The sequence below is a fragment of the Netta rufina genome (assembly GCF_964035555.1).
Source record: "Netta rufina genome assembly, chromosome: 1".
Lineage (NCBI taxonomy): Eukaryota > Metazoa > Chordata > Aves > Anseriformes > Anatidae > Netta > Netta rufina.
The window spans coordinates 157,182,095-157,198,445 of NC_140123.1; the positions used below are offsets into that span (position 1 = coordinate 157,182,095).

Here is a 16,351-nt window from a genome sequence, read left to right on the forward strand (position 1 = left end):
GAAAGATTTGTCTAAATGGACATCATCAGAGGGCTTTTTGTATTCAGTTTTGGCTGTATGGAATTACTACTACATGAAAAAAGTCCCATGGTGTCTTTTGCTTACGCACTTATGCAACCCCAGTTTGTGCTATCAAAATTAAGAAGGTGGTGTTTTTAAGATTGCTTAAGAACCACGAAGTATTTAAAGTAAATTTAACTAGATACAGTCAACTGAATTTTGTACAGCAAGAGCATCCTACCTTACTAAAGGACCGATCTAAATGTTCCCCAGTAGGTTGTTCCAATGGAAAAAATAACACAGGACTAAAAATAAATCTGTTATCTACATTCTCTCCGAGTTAAAGTACTTATAAGGGAATTGACATATTTGATGGACATTTATAAAAGGATATTTGTTACATAAAAAAAAATAAATACAACCTTTCTCCTTTATATGATAATTTATTCATTTAATTACCTCCTCTAGCGATTTGCAGGTTGCCCTTGTTTCTACGATTATTCGAATATGCTCCCGAATCTTTCTCAAAGCCAGCTCAAGTTGTTGTGGAAGAGGCAAATTAGGGTCTGGAACTGATCCTGTGGCTTCTTCTAACTGTACAGAAAGATTCATATTCCTGTTATCTGACAGCTCTGAAACGTGCTTCTCAGTTTATTTTTAGTTAACTCAGTGTTTGTGTACCTTTAGAGCTGTACTAAGGATTTCATTTTGCTGATGATCATATACATCTAATTGGCGCTGCAATTCTACTTCCCTCTGGTCCCAAGCCATTTGCCTTTCTTCATGAAGCTATAAAAAATGTTTGATAATGACATTTTATTTGTTTAAGTCAACAGGGATTTTATAACCAACTTGAAAAGAAAGAAGAGATATCAAAGTGAAAAATACTTTGTGATATTAGAAAGAATTAATGAACCAAGAAACAAACATCTATGTTACAAATCTTATTACAGATTTTTTTTTTTTTAAATCACTTAATAAAATAAGGAATATGCTGTTTTTTCTAATAGCATGCAGAAATACATACCTTGTTCTGCTGCACAATTTCTTCTTCCAGATTACTGATTGTACATTCGTATTCTGAAATTATATTATGCAAATACTTTATCTCTTCCTTTTGCTTGAGTAACTCTCGATTGAGTTTAAGTTCCTGCAGATGGAGTTCCTCCATCTTCAAATGCCATTCTATTACCTAATAACAAATGATACATACATAGTATAATTTACCAAGCTCACAGGCTGCCTAGTTGCAGCTACACTCTGATTTTGAGGCAGGAGAGCACCTATCCTACCAAGAGAAAGGAAGAGGTTCTTCCTTTTTAAGCTTCTTCACTTCCCTTGAGTGAGGAGGCATTACAAGTCTATTAAACTGCAAAAGGAATGACTGGAAAGTGTAGCAGACAGTTGGAGAGGCAAACTATTTTCCCTACACTATCAAAAGAACTCTCTCTCATCGCAAATAATTTTCATATGACCTAACCAAGTTATAGTCTATGCATCTGTCCAGACTGAACAATTAAAAAAAAATAAAAATGCAAGAAATCTGTATATATTTTATAAAACAGCAGAAGTTTTTTGAAACCATTACAAAACTGTAGAAAAGAAGAAAGTATTCAAAAACACACATGTACTAAGAATAACAGACATATTTATGTCGGACTGCACCCAAAATAACTTTGAAGACTGTCTTAAAACATGCCACTAAAGCAATTGCTTACATGCAGACATCAATTGTGACAGAAAAAAAAAAAACAAAAAAACACATTATATACTATGCAGGGATCTGGAAGAGAAGTTAGATAGCCTTATTCAAATTGCAAGACAACATTGCCTACAACAGCAAAATAAAATTAAGCAGAATTACATGGGTATAATAACGTTTCTGACCATGCTTCCCTGGAATTTATTTAAAAGACATGGATTTGTAAAGATTTAAATGCAAGCTCTTGGAACAGAACTTCAGAGTATTACTCTGTGTTTAATTTAATTTAGTGCATAATTTAACTCATAATTTAACTCATAATTTAATTCAATTTTATTTAATTCACAGTAAGCCCCTACTTCCTATGCCACTTACATAGGCACAGAAGAAAATTAGTAAATCTCACTGTACTGACTTTTACATGGCAAATAACTAAAGATGTTATTACTTTTTTAAAATAGGAAAGGCAAAAAATGATACCTGTCACCATGTATTCTGAAATCATTAATTTCTCCATTAAAACAGAGATTTAGAAAACACACTGAAATGAAATTTGGTTTAAACGCACATGAGATTAACAAAGCTATTGAAAGTTTTAAGACAGAGAACCTTTTGAGCTCCTCTTGTATCCTTCAATGCAATTAATAATTCTTCTAAACTTTTCATCTTTAACTCCACCTCCAGTGCTCTGTTTTCTGCATTTCGACGCTCCTGCTGGGCATGCTGAACTTCTTCCAGGATCTTTAGTTTGTCATTCTGTAGCTGAATCATTGTTTTAGAGAATTTTTCTTGTTGTATTAAAGGCAGAGCACCGCTAAACTGTCGCCGCAAAGACTGAACTGTCTGTCGTAGATGTTTGGCTCTATTTCTTCCTTCCAGTCGGGCAAAGTACAGGGCTTGTTCTTTCTCATCAAGTTTCTGCTCTAAACGTAGATTATGGATCTCCATCTTCTGTAGTTTCAATTTTAGTGTCTCTATCTTGCCTACAGCAATGGATTCACTGCCTTGAAGGGCTATGATATGCTGATGCAGTTTTGCAATAACTGTTTTTTCATCTGACTGTGCCTAAGAATCAAAATATAGAGCAAAATTATTTTTCATTGTAAATATGTGAATGAAGTGTACTTATAAAAAAGCTATTATTTTTTCTGTATTTTAAATATTGCATGTATTTTTTCCTACAGATAAGAAAAAGAATTAGCCTTTAAACACAGGTTTTTATTTTTCCACTCTTGTTTCTACATCCACGTTATAAACAGAGATTTTCACATACTGATTGTAAAAATCATCTCTTTCCAAAATACCAGGAATCGGGAAAGAAAAGCATACCCAAACTTAGGAAATATAATGCCATAAAAGCTGGTAGAAGTGTTGTGTTTAGGGACTAAAACCATTCCAGAACATGGAAACAATCCCAAGAAATTGTTTTAGCTAACAACAAAATTATGTTTTGTTAATATAGCCTAATCTTCAAGATTCACAAGTCACTGACTGTCTTGTAAAGAACAAACAAACAAACAAAACACCATTATCAAACTTTCCTGGTTTTATATATAAAGACTCACCACAGGACCAAAGATCATTAATCACATATAAATATACCAATACACCTAGATAACATGGAGAAAAGCTCAGGATCTATTTTTTTTTTTTTTTTTTTTTTAGCTATGCAACTAAAAATGAAAGAAGAAAAAGCAACTATTAAAGTAATGTAGATTTCTTGAAAAGGCATGGACAATAGATTGGCTTGGTCCTTCTGAAAGTCTTTTGCAGTTTCCTAATTCATTGTACAATTACTTCATTTCTTCCCTGTTCCCTTCCCTGGGGAAAAATATATATTTAAAGAAAAAAAAAATCCAAACTGCATAATCAAGGTTGAATTTTACCATACCTGACAGTCTAAAACTTGCATTCTAAGAGATTCTACTTCCTTCTCTCTACATTGTTGGCGAGCCTCTAGAGCTTCAACTTGCATGTTTGCAACATCAGACAGTTCTCTTAACCTTGCAGGAGAAACAACAGCATTGTGTCACTTGAAACCACTGAACAACTTATGTTTTTCTACAAAGAACATGCTAAGAAAATATATGTTTCCTTGTATCAAAACATTTAAAGACTTTTTTCTTTTTAGCATAAAAACGCTACTCAGCATCCTTGTTATAAAAATTCTTCTGTATAGTATCTCACCTTTATTGTTGGTTATTTTCCTGTAAATTTGCTAGCAGCAATCTTCTCAAGGAAAACAAAGCCAATGTTTTTTACCTGAACTTCCCTCCTTCTCTATATCTCTCCCATTTCTGGGCATAAATCATATGTGTACTGAGGTTCATTTTCTATTCCATTCTCTCTTTCCCCAAGTCTAATCCCTCATTTTCAGCGTCAAAATCACTGAAAATATCCCCACAGACTTTGCTGATTTAGGAATATAATAGCATTACATAATTTACTCAAAGACAAATATCCATGACAACAATCTCATCAAAAAGAAAAGTTTGTTTCTTTTTTAAAGATGTATGCATACAAAGTTAATCTCTTAAGTAAATGGAAAAAGAAAAAAAAAAAAACAAAAAAAAAACTACCACTTACTTTGATACTTCAATTTTGAGCTCCATCTCACGCTTCTCTAAGTCCATGATTTGTCGTCTGTCTGCATCACTTACTGCCTTACTTACACTATTTGAGAGTTCATCTCTTAATTCCTGTTCTACTTTCTGTGCCTCAAGGTTGATTTTGGTGAGCTTAAAAAATAAAATTAAAAAAAATGGTATCATAAGAACACAACTGCTCCCAAATTTGCAAAGAAAAAGAAGTGCCCGAAGTATTTAAGTCATGACAAAACATTGTTTGTCTGGGTTTGAAAAGTAGTTTCCCTTCCTCTCACAGCATTATATACACATAGATACACAGATCAGCACGGAACAGGATTCTAAATTAAACCCTACTTCAATTGGTGAATTTGCTTAAAACCGGGAAAGGGAAAGGGAAAGGGAAAGGGAAAGGGAAAGGGAAAGGGAAAGGGAAAGGGAAAGGGAAAGGGAAAGGGAAAGGGAAAGGGAAAGGGAAAGGGAAAGGGAAAGGGAAAGGGAAAGGGAAAGGGAAAGGGAAAGGGAAAGGGAAAGGGAAAGGGAAAGGGAAAGGGAAAGGGAAAGGGAAAGGGAAGATTTTACTCTTTAGGAAATTAATTTTAATGTAATCATTTAATATACTGTCCAGCATGTTGGGATTGGTAATACAAATACTGGCAATAACTGCCCAGACCCTAACACAGTTCTTTTGTTCTTTTTAAAAAGAACTTTCTCAATCAAGCAGCCTTTTTGAAGTTGATTATCAAACACTGACCAACCAGTGTTTCACTTCAAAGAGCATTAGGAAAAGACGAACTTCTGAAAAGCATTAGGTGACACAGAGAATCCTCAGAAATTAATTTACCAAATATAGTTGTGGCAGATTAATCTGATACCACTCATAAATAAAATAACTGATTTACTAAACAAACAAAAGCATGTGGTATATCTTATTGTCTGGAGTTCATATATTTCAGGCTTTTTTTTTTTTTAAATCTGGAAAAATAAACTATTCAAATAGAGGTTATTGTGGGAACTGTAAAAAGGGTATGAAAACAGTCATGTTGAAATAGATTTATGAGCTCAAAAGGCGAGGATTTCCTTTCAACTCTTAAAGTGAAAGTGATCTCACAATTTTCATTAATTAAGTTTAACACAATCTTGTTACAAAGGAAAAAAGAAAGGAATCATGCTCATTTAGGAATTCTTGGCAACAAGAATATACGAAATAGAAAATGGACGTTTTAGAGCTACAGAAATCAGGTTAAAAAGGAATATGCAGAGGAACCACTAAGAAAAAATTATGGTATTAGGAGTTCGTCAAATAAAAATGAAGGAAGACCAGCATACCTAAGTATATCACAAGACAGGTAACATATTCAAAACAGAAAAAGGGAAATGTTATCTTTGTGTGCAGTACTTGAGATATTTCTTAATGAAATAAGTCATTCCATCATAATGGGCTTTAACAATACTGCTGCTGAAAAGCTTTATGCTCTTTCAGATACTCCATTTTCCCGATTAATTCAAGTCGGACCAGTGTAACAAACACTACTAAAATGACAGAGAAATGGAGAGTCCACAGCAGATTAAAATAGACTACACTGTAGTCTGGTAAAGCATGAGAAAGGGGAATGAATACAGTCTATCAATAGCTATCAACAGAACTATTCTTCATTTTTTTTAGGTTATAGGCCAGTACTGGCACACAACTGATTAAAAACAAATTTAGACTGGAATTAGAATGAAGTCTCCTCCTACTACATAATTTATTCATTGAACAACTTTCAAATAGGAATATTGAGGGGAAAAAATAGCAAGATTAAGATGGATATAGGAGGAATTACAATCATGGAATCATACAGGTTGGAAAAGACCTCTAAGATCATCTTTTCTAACCTTTAACTTAGTACTGTACTAAGTTCTAGATCTACACATTTCTTGAACACTTCCAGGGATGGTGACTCGACTACTCCCCGGGCAGCCTGTTCCAATGCCACACAACACATTCAGTAAATAAATTTCTCCTAATATTCAAGCTAAACCTCCCCTGTCACAGCTTGAAGCCATTCCACTTGTTTTATCAGTTGGTGTGTGGGAGAAGGGACCAATCCCCACCTCGTTACAAACTCCTTTAATGTAATTGTGAAGTACAATAAGGTCTCCCTTGAGCCTCCTCTTCACCAAGCTAAACAATCCTAGCTCCCTCAGCTGCTCCTTGTAAGCCTTTTTTTCTCTAAACCCTTCACCAGCTTCCTTGCTCTTCTTCGGAAACACTCCAGCACCTTGATGTCCTTCTTGTAGTGAGGGGCCCAAAACTGAACACAGTACTCGAGGTATGGCTTCACCAGAGCCAAGTACAGGGGGGACAACCATTTCTCTAGTCTCATCTGGCCCCACAAACTTGCACACATAAGGATCATAACCTGCAACAGCACGACTTTTATTCCTGTATTACAGAAAATGCCTGACACATGAAAGAAGAACACAGTCTGCAAAAGAATCATGCCACTGGCAAAAGGGCTGCAAAGTTCTAGCATGTCATTGATAATTATGGGAAAATTTGAAAAACAGGGATCATATAAATTAGACAAGAAATAGGTCGCAAACAGGCTCTTTTCTAGGGATCTGCTGAAGAACTAAGAAACTATCTGTAAAGTCGCTCATCATGCGTTTTACAGAGAATAACTACTGCTTGAAATAAACTTTTTTTTTTTAAACATATGTCCAGTCCATGCAAAATTGCAGCTCTCAGAGCCAACTACATTAACTATATTTTGCATCATAAATTTGTCAGAGCCATAATGATATATAACTCATTCTTCTTGAAAAATTCAAAAATATGCTTCTAAGACATGTCAAAGCAGATTTACCTCGGCAAACTTTGTTTCCAATTCAAAATTGCGTTCTTCTACTTGCTTTAGTGTATTCCTTAAATGTTCATACATTCGTTGTGAATGTTCTGCTCTCTGTCTTTCATTTAGTTCCTTCATTTCCAGCATTGCAATTTTCTTAGAAATGGACAAAATTTCACTGTTGGTTATCGCTTTTGAGGCCTTGTCCATGGCATTGTCATCCCCTATATTCAAAAATATTTTGAGGAGAAAAATACCAAACTCCGTTTTGGTAGAATAGGTAAGTAAAATGAAACAATACAAGAGAAAAAATAATAATAATAATAAAAAAAAAAAAAAAACACAACAAATTATTTGAAAAAAACTAAGACTGTTAACAAAAGATACACAATAATTTTGAATTTTTCATTTTTATTTTAAACAGACACATGAATTTTAAAATGTTATAGAATATTACTTTTACACAGGACATACCGTTTGTTTTTTAGTGTTGCAATACAACTTTCATACTTACCCAGTTTAGTCATTTGTTCCCAAGCCTGTTCTATAGTATGAAGTTTCTCTTTTGTGATTTCCAGTTCCTTACTCAATAAATTTATCTGTGCTTTCAAGGATTCATTTTCACGCTGTATGACAGAAAAGTTGAAAACTAATTCTAGCATGTTTAATGTTTAGTACCCATAAAGTCTTTTAAATAAACAGATTTTACCTATGCACAACCCATTAATTAAAATGCATTGGAACAGAGTAGCTTCAGCTGCCTCATAATCCATTCTGAATGATTTTATGATGCACTAAGTTCTTTTTGCTGTATCTTACTGTCAACTACTATTACCACGAATATTTACTGTCACAGTTGACTATGGTTCCTAGATTTCTTCATCTAATTTATACTCTAAGGTTGTCATACTAAGCCTATGATTACCAATGGGAAGGGAAGAAAGGTATTTCATTTTGCTCATAAGTACATGTTTGAGACAGATCACATGCTTCTTGTAGGCATCTAATACGATGTCAAACATTAGTTTTGTAAATGTTCCCCCTCTCCTTCAGATAGAAACACAAATTTCCACGTTAACAAAAAAAAAAAAAAAGGAATTCTTAATATTAATTTTCAATTTTGAATTTTTTTTTTGAACACATTTTTAGTTTGCTATCGATGAATTATTATTTAGCTCTGTGAAATTACTGAATTGGGGTTGCAAGTTTTCATACATACAAAAAATCCTTAAAATAGAGAAGGAATCATTCCTTTTTTAGGTGAAATGCACCAATCTGATTCCAAAGAGACAAAATACAGCAAGTTTACCCATCACATGAATTTAGCCCTTGTCAACCACAGACAACCCAATAGACAAGAATGTTACAAGAACTCTAACTACTCAAGCCTTCTTGGACTTGACATGAACTTACTTCTGACATGAACGTAAGGTGGAAGGTAGCAACACATCTTTCAAATCAGCTTCACAGACCTCTATGAAAATCCATTCTACTTGAGAATAGAAATTCACAGATTTTCAGCTCCTAACTGAAAACATGATCCTAACATGATGTGTACTGCAAACACATCATGAACATTTGGTGATTTATTTGTTCATTTCACACTTAGTGCCTTTTGGAAGTGAACCTTTCATTACTGTAACTCAGGAATGAGTAAAAGTGCTTACTTTGTCAGGAAGCTTGGAAAGCATCTACACTCATTCTCCTTTCCTTATGACCTCCAACACCTAAGATTATAATAAGTAGTCCCTCTGCCAGCCTGGTTTTGGTAATCAAAGCACTAAAAATATTTTGTGAAGAAATATGCCCACAGCTTAACTTAATGCAAAAAAGCAAAAAAAAAACAAAAAACAAATAACAACAAAAAAAAACCACACACACCAAAAAAAATTTTTATATATGCCCATTGGAACGAAATCTGGGACTTTTCATAAGTTTCTTAGTACACTGACAAAGTACCATGTAAGCAAATTAAAATTTGATAGCAACAGCAAGACTTGCTCCAACAGCTCATACCCGCTATGTAACTGTTATAAACTAGCAACTAGTTATAACTGTCCCAACTAGTGTTGGAACTTCTATTCCATCTTTCTATTAACTGAGAGGAAAAAACAATGCAGAATGAATGTATAATGAGGTCTGTTTTTTTCTTCCCTTAAGGTTTAAATGTAACACAGACATTACCTCCATATGCTCCATGTTTGTTGTCCGTTGGACGAGCAAGTTATCTTTTTGTAACATATCTCTGTATTTAGCAGTTAATGCATTATACTGCTTATTAGCCAGTTCTAACTCAGATAATGGCACACTACCATCCAATACTTTTTGTAGAGCTGCAATCTTAAAGCTAGCCATTTCCTATGAAAACAATCAATACAATGAGTTACCACAGTTTCCTAAATTTTTAAATAGGAAAATAAAATTTACTCCACAGAAAAAAGAATACCAGTTAATACAATGTTTTAACATATGATACTGGTTTACTTTACTAAATTAATATACAACTTTATGCATTGCTTGCAATAAACATTGACAAAATTTCACTGGTATTGAACTGTCTAGGCAATTTTATCATTAATAGCCTCAACAATGCCCTGTCACAAAGCACTGTCAAAACCATATTTTATAAAGATGAGTTAATCCTTATTATTATGATCCTAACCCTTTGGCCCTATCAAATTGAAAGGCCAAAAAGCGAGATTGGTTTTCATAGGACAATTCCAATAAAAAGGACTTGTGTTAACAACCTCAGAAGCAGAAAACTGACGGATTTTGTACTATGATGTTCATTTAAATACAAAAAATGTTTTGACAACACAGCATTTAGCAAGCACCTGTGTAAGGCATTTAACAAACTAGAATTGGTCCATAAAAAAAATAATAGTATATTTATTGCCAAACTTTTAAAATAAAAAAGTAGACTATTACTACTATTAACTATACCTTGAATCGCTGCAAGTGTCCAATTTTCCCTATAACTGCAGTCTCCATATGTGTCATTTCACTCTTCAGTTTCTCATTTTCTTTTCTAAGATGCCGTTCCATTTCAAGTAAAGTGGTATACTGCCTTGTTAATGACCTTTCATTAACTCGTAAAACAGTTATTTTTCTATTATTTTCTGCAAGTAATTTTTTTGTTTCATCAGGATCCAGCTGAAGTGCACTGAGTAAATTCTGTAAAAACATTTTAAAAAGAACCTCGTACCGCAATATGGTAAAACTCAACTATATTGACAAGCTTGCCTTGTTGAAATACATTTTCTAAGCTCACTGTAAAAGCTCTATTAATCTGAAATAATTTATTTCTTCTATTAAAACACATGCATGCTCAACACACACATTTTAATCTTAACATTTTAATATATAATTTAAAAATTTTTAATCTTCAAAGTTACTTGTTTCTGAGGAATAGAAGGTAAATACATTGGGCTAGTAGGAATTTTAGCTAATGCTGACAATTTTAACTTAGAAACAAAGTAATTCTCTACATAATCTTAATTTTTCCCCTTTTACTAGTCTAATATAGCATTTAGAATCAAAACAAATGTATTTGAATCATTTTCTAAACCAAACAGAATTACTGTAGTACCTAAAAAGAACTAATAATTTCTTACTTTGAGGCTCAAGCTAATATTTGTGAAGTAATCACATGACTACTATGATCCTATGGATACAAATGCAAAACCTGGGGGGCACTGGAAGAGGAAACCATAGTGACTCAGGTAACAGAAGGCACGTGAGCTTTAGCTTTGCCATCATCTCAGCAAGCAGGCAAGGAGCAAGAATTCGAGCCGTAAACTTCCAGTTTTCAACAAGCCTTATGTCCCACAGGACATCTTTATCTCTAAATTGGAGAGAGACAGTTTTGAAGGGTGGACAAGTGTACCCTGAGCAAGTTTGTAGACATCACCAAGCTGAGTGGTGCAGCTGACACAAAAGAAGTAAGGGACGCCATCCAAAGGGACCTGCACAAACTAGGTAAGTGAGCCCATGTATACCTAATGAGGTTCAATAAGGACAAGTGCAGGGTGCTGAACCTGGGTCAAAGCAGTCCCAGACATGAGAACAGGCTGGGAGAAGAACACATTAAGAGCAGCCTTTTGGAGAAGGACTTTGGGGTTATGGTCAACAAAACCATGACAACAGCCAGAAGTGTGCATTTGCAGCCCAGGCAGCCCAGTGTATTCCGGCCTGCATCAACAGAAGTGTGACCAGGAAGCCAAGGGAGGTGATTGTCCACCTCTACTCTGCCTTTGTGATGCCCCACTTGGAGTGCTGTATCCAGGTCTGGGGCCCATGTTAGAGCACAAGGAACGCCTTTTAGAGTAAGTCCAGAGGATGGCCATGAAGATGATCAGAGGGCTGGTGCACCTATCCTATAAAGAAAGCTGGGGATATTTAGTCTGGAGAAGAGAAGGCTCCAGGGAGACTTCACTGCAGCCTTGCAATACTTTAAAAAAGACTGAGAGTGACTCTTTGCTCAGGCAGATAGTAATAGGACAAGGGGGAACGGTTTTAAACTAAAAGAGGGGAGATTTAGATCAGGTATTAGGTGGAAGTTTTTTACTCATAGGGTGATGAAGCACTGAAAACAGGATGCCCAGAGAAGCTGTGGATGCCCCATCCCTGGAGGTGTTCAAGGCCAGGCAGGCTGGGGCAACCTGATCTAGTGGGCAGTATCTCTGCCCATGGTGTGGAGTTGGCACTGGATGATCTTTAAGGTCCCTTCCAGTGCAAGCTGTTCTGTCATTTTATGAAGAGTACGCATGTGGCTAGAAAAAAAACACCAGAACCCTGGAAGCCTGAAGCCATTAAAAAATGCCATGACAGCTGGCAGGGATTCCACTTTTTAGGCTTACAGTAACACTTTGTAGGTGTATCAATAACATGATTTACCTTTTGTATTGTTGATACTGATTCTGAATGTACAGTTCACTGACCGATTTCGTTTTAATTGAGCAGTTTTCCTCTGCAACATTTTCACCTTCTAACAAATTATAGAACTGTTTTAAAACATTTCTTCTTCTTCTTAATATGTTTTTCCACTTCTACTTTGGAAGCAACAAAGTTACTTACAGAATACTCCTTTATTTTTGTAGCATCCTGTTCTTTTTGCTCTTCTAGCTTTTTCTTTTCCTCTTTCATTTTTTCTGATTCTTTCTGCCAGCTTTCCTTTTCACTAAAACAGCAATTACACATTTTCATTTACAATCACGAAGTGCTTGGTGAATTTCAAAATGCAATTTGGAAAAGACATTATAAATTGTGGGTGGATAACTGAAAGCTGATCTCCTCTGTTCAGGTTGCTGCTAGATTAATGATTTTCCCTCAAAATAAAACTTAGGTTTCCCATATTCAAAATCAACATTAGAGGTCAGCTTTCTAAATATAATGGCAGGCAATGGCTATAATATTAACTCAAAGTTTCAATGGTCTTGCAAGTCTTTCTTTCCATTGCATTCATTTTATTTCAAGTGCATAAACAACCTGATTTCCCACTCTATTTTTTTCTATTTTACTGAAAAGAAAAACAAACAAACAAACAAACATAACAACACTAAGCCTTGTTGTGGCCCAAACTACTCTCCTCTACCCACTTTTATTTATTTATTTGGAAACAAAAAATTGTTAACTGTCTATACACATCTAATGAGGAAGTTCCTATAGACCATATAAGATAGTTTAGGTTAGTCTAAACAAATAATCAAGGGTGTTTCAGAATATCTTAGAGAATAGGACATCTTAAAGAGTTTCCCTTTCTCAGTCCCTGATCTCTAAGTAATATTTTCTCTTCAAAGGGTATCTCCTCTATAATGGAGGAAAATGGAGGAAAAGGAGGAAGGTGCTCTGAAGTGAGTCTTTATGGGACGTCACATCAAAGAATCTCCTCCCCTTACTTAAACCTGTAACCCCTTTGAAGATTTTCAAGAAATTACTGAAGCCTTGAGTTATCGTCTTATCCCTCTGACTGAGGTACCTAATCTTATTAACGAGGCAGCATACAATAGTCTTTAATATTTTCAAAAAGCTGTAACTTTCATGTGTCAAACAAAAATAATGTCTTTGACTGATGTCTGGAAAGTCTTAACTGATTCAAAGAACACACAGAAGTTCCTACAAGATGAAACACTCTTATTCAAAAAGCCATCCCGTGACTGCTATTTTCAGACCAAACATAGAAAGGATATAACTAATAGTCTGTTAAGAACCCAAATCAACAGATTGACTTCTATGCTTTTACCAAATAAAGATCCTTTGACCATAAGAAGAACTTTATAGAAATTTTTATTCAATGACACATACAAAGAACTGAGAGTCTGAAAGAGAAACAAGCACGAGGGACTGAAGATATGAAATCTTGCAGTCCTCATTATAAAGTATGCACTATGAAAAAGATCTGGTAGAAAAAAGTAGTTTTTAAGCTTTCTGAGCCTTTACAGGACTAAAGAAGTGCATGAAGAGTATCCAAGAGTAGCAGTATTTATGACACTAACCAAAGAACACTTCAACATAGTAATGAATCTCGTACTCAAAATTATTAAACTTTTAGATACCTGAACTTTCAGAATTCAGAGAACAATACCTTTGATACTCTTTATAAAGCAAGCCTTGTTGATGACGAATTACTGCAAATTTTCGCTTATAGTCCTTTACTGAGTCTTCTAATTGTTTAAGTAACTGTTCTTTATTTTCCAGTTCCTAATTTTCCAAATAAAAATATTGAAGTCTTTAATATAGGTTTTAAGTGTGAAAGCATTAGTTTAAATTACAGTTTTCTCTTTTGTTTTTCATGATAGATACTTCTGTCAATTCATCTGTATCAATTTTGTGAACTGAATATATGAAATATCTTTTTCTGTAGAAGCAACAAATGAAAAAAAAAAGTCCAATAAACACTGGCATTCATATTACTAGGTGTGAAATAGTGCAAAAATGCTCTATGGATTACAGCCCCAGAAGTTTACAACACCAAGGCATGTTCTTAGCCCACGTATTTAGTCTACAAAGAATACTAATTGAACATCTATCTAGGAAGTCATGCTTTCTTTTCACATTCCTAAGTAGCTTTCTATATTATCATCATATGCAACTAAAAGTATTATCTAATAAACAAAAGTAATCAAAGACAGAAAAAATAATATACTAATAACACAATTTATTTCTCCTGCATTTCTTAAATAAATAGTTGTTCTTTACTATACATGTATGTTTGGTCTCTATGCTTCCCATGGAAAACACAAGCTTCAGTTTCAATGTACTTATTCACACTTATATGTATGCTGACATATTTTTGACATAACGGAATGAAAATTCATACAGTAAATAAAGACCTTTACTATACAGAGAAAAAGAGATCAAAGTAGGATTTGCACATTCAGGCCCAGGTGTGAAATTCAGACAGTAGTGACAGAATTTCTTGTAAAAAGTGTAAAACTGGAGAAATTTAAGGAAGATTTTTAGATCAAAATTCCCATTTTAAACAGACAAAACCAAATTGTTGTCAAATAAACATTTTTTAGTTTCCAGGCTTACAGCACTTCAAAACATTTACAGCTTTAAACAAACAAACAAACAAAACAACAAGAAAATAGCCCCAAAAATTTGCAGATGTTAAAACTTCAAAATTATTTTGGAAAGTTCTTCCATGTCCATATATGGCATGACAGTAGATTTTGGAGAAAGCTGCTCTATGTTACAAATATTCTTGATAAAAAAGAATAAATGATTTACCTGTATAAGACGTACTAAGTATTCATTCAGAGAATTAATCATGTTAACACTTGAAGGAGCCATCCCTTCTGGAAGATTCACTGTTTTGAAGACAATATTAGCGCCTTCTGATTGACGTAATAAGTAAATTTCATTTTTCAGTTGTGTAATCTAATAAACAAAGTAACTCCTGTTATTTAATTAAAATGCACCTGATGGAAAATATATTAGTTTTCCTAAGTTAAATCAGTTGCTATTAACAATCTAATTCAGTTCCACTTATATTCTGAAGAATTCAAACACTCTCAGAAAATAACCTTTTAAAAAAAACTGATTATGTGAATAATTAAATGCACAGTAGCTTGAGCCAAATTGATCAAACCACTACAGCAATCAGGGCAGATTCACATTACTTGTTACTTTTATTCTGAACTGTTTATACAGTGCACTTATATAACTTCTAAAAAGATAAAGTTTGGATAGAACTATTGCAGTGGTTATTTGATGGTTTATTCTAAATAAATCTTTGCCCTTTAGCTTCTTAAAAGCTTTCTAGTTCTCTAGTGTAACAGTACAAAAAACACTATTCCAGAATATTACTAGAGAATGTATTCTACAGAATTGCATTCAGCTCTAGGGTCTCTAAGACATGAAGAGCAGGTCCAGAGGAGGACCACGAGGATGATCAGAGGGATGGAGTACCTCCTATGAACACAGGCTGAGAGAGCTGGGGTTGTTCAGCCTGCAGAAGAGAATGCTCTGGAGATTCCTCATAGTAGGCTTCTAATATCTAAAGACAGCCTACAGAAAAGATGTGGGGTGTGGGGTGAGCTCTTTGCCAGGTAGTGTAGTGATATAACATGGGGAAACCATTTTAAACTAAAAAAGTAGTGTTATATTCCTCCTATCTAAGAAATAGGAGGGTGGTGAGGCACCAGCACAGGCTGCCCAGAGAAGCTGTGGATTCCCCATCCCTGAAGGTGTTCAAGGCCAGGCTGGACGGGACCCTGAGCAACCTGATCTACTGGATGACATCCTTGCCCACAGCAGGGGGTTGGAACTAGATGATCTTTAAGGTCCCTTTCTATGAGTCTACTAGAGTATTAGTTACTGGCAAATCTTTTATGTATTACCAAAGATATTCTAAAGGGAAAATTTAAATTTTGCTTGTTGTAAAATAAAATTCCACTCTTAATTCCTGCCTTGGAAGGAGCATTCAAAATAATCCAGTATAAAATTCTAAAAAAGATACAGGATTTTACAGAATCATTCATCACTTTTAGAACACTTAATCTGTTATTTATTTAAATTAAAAACAAATACAAGACTACTGGCTTTCTGAAGATAGAAACCTGTAACCTTTTTTTGGCACAGCTCTCCCCAGAAGACAGCCATGCTTGGTGTACAACATCATATGATACTCACAGGATGAAGTAACATTAAGAAGAGTAAGATTTGAACTTAAAAAGAGCAAACTGGTAAATCAATATATATATGATATATATATTGATTTTATATAT

General features: G+C 34.4%; 1 protein-coding gene across 4 annotated transcripts in view; it reads right to left on the bottom strand.

The window, feature by feature from the left end:
* The window catches only part of CEP290 (centrosomal protein 290), a gene marked incomplete at its 3' end in the record, with an annotated part of 53,660 nt that overhangs the window by 20,005 nt on the left and 17,304 nt on the right, over positions 1-16,351 (bottom strand). For all 4 annotated transcript variants that reach the window (XR_014618822.1, XR_014618823.1, XM_084294620.1 and 1 more), the window contains 13 exons: positions 14,853-15,002; positions 13,705-13,820; positions 12,198-12,300; positions 10,065-10,295; positions 9,306-9,479; positions 7,636-7,747; positions 7,140-7,345; positions 4,289-4,440; positions 3,594-3,705; positions 2,312-2,767; positions 1,028-1,192; positions 682-789; positions 460-594 (listed from right to left, as the gene is read on the bottom strand). Coding sequence is in view for 2 of the 4 variants with exons in the window: in XM_084294620.1 (XP_084150746.1) it covers positions 460-594; positions 682-789; positions 1,028-1,192; positions 2,312-2,767; positions 3,594-3,705; positions 4,289-4,440; positions 7,140-7,345; positions 7,636-7,747; positions 9,306-9,479; positions 10,065-10,295; positions 12,198-12,300; positions 13,705-13,820; positions 14,853-15,002 (2,220 nt within the window). The remainder of the gene's footprint in view (positions 1-459; positions 595-681; positions 790-1,027; positions 1,193-2,311; positions 2,768-3,593; positions 3,706-4,288; positions 4,441-7,139; positions 7,346-7,635; positions 7,748-9,305; positions 9,480-10,064; positions 10,296-12,197; positions 12,301-13,704; positions 13,821-14,852; positions 15,003-16,351) is intronic.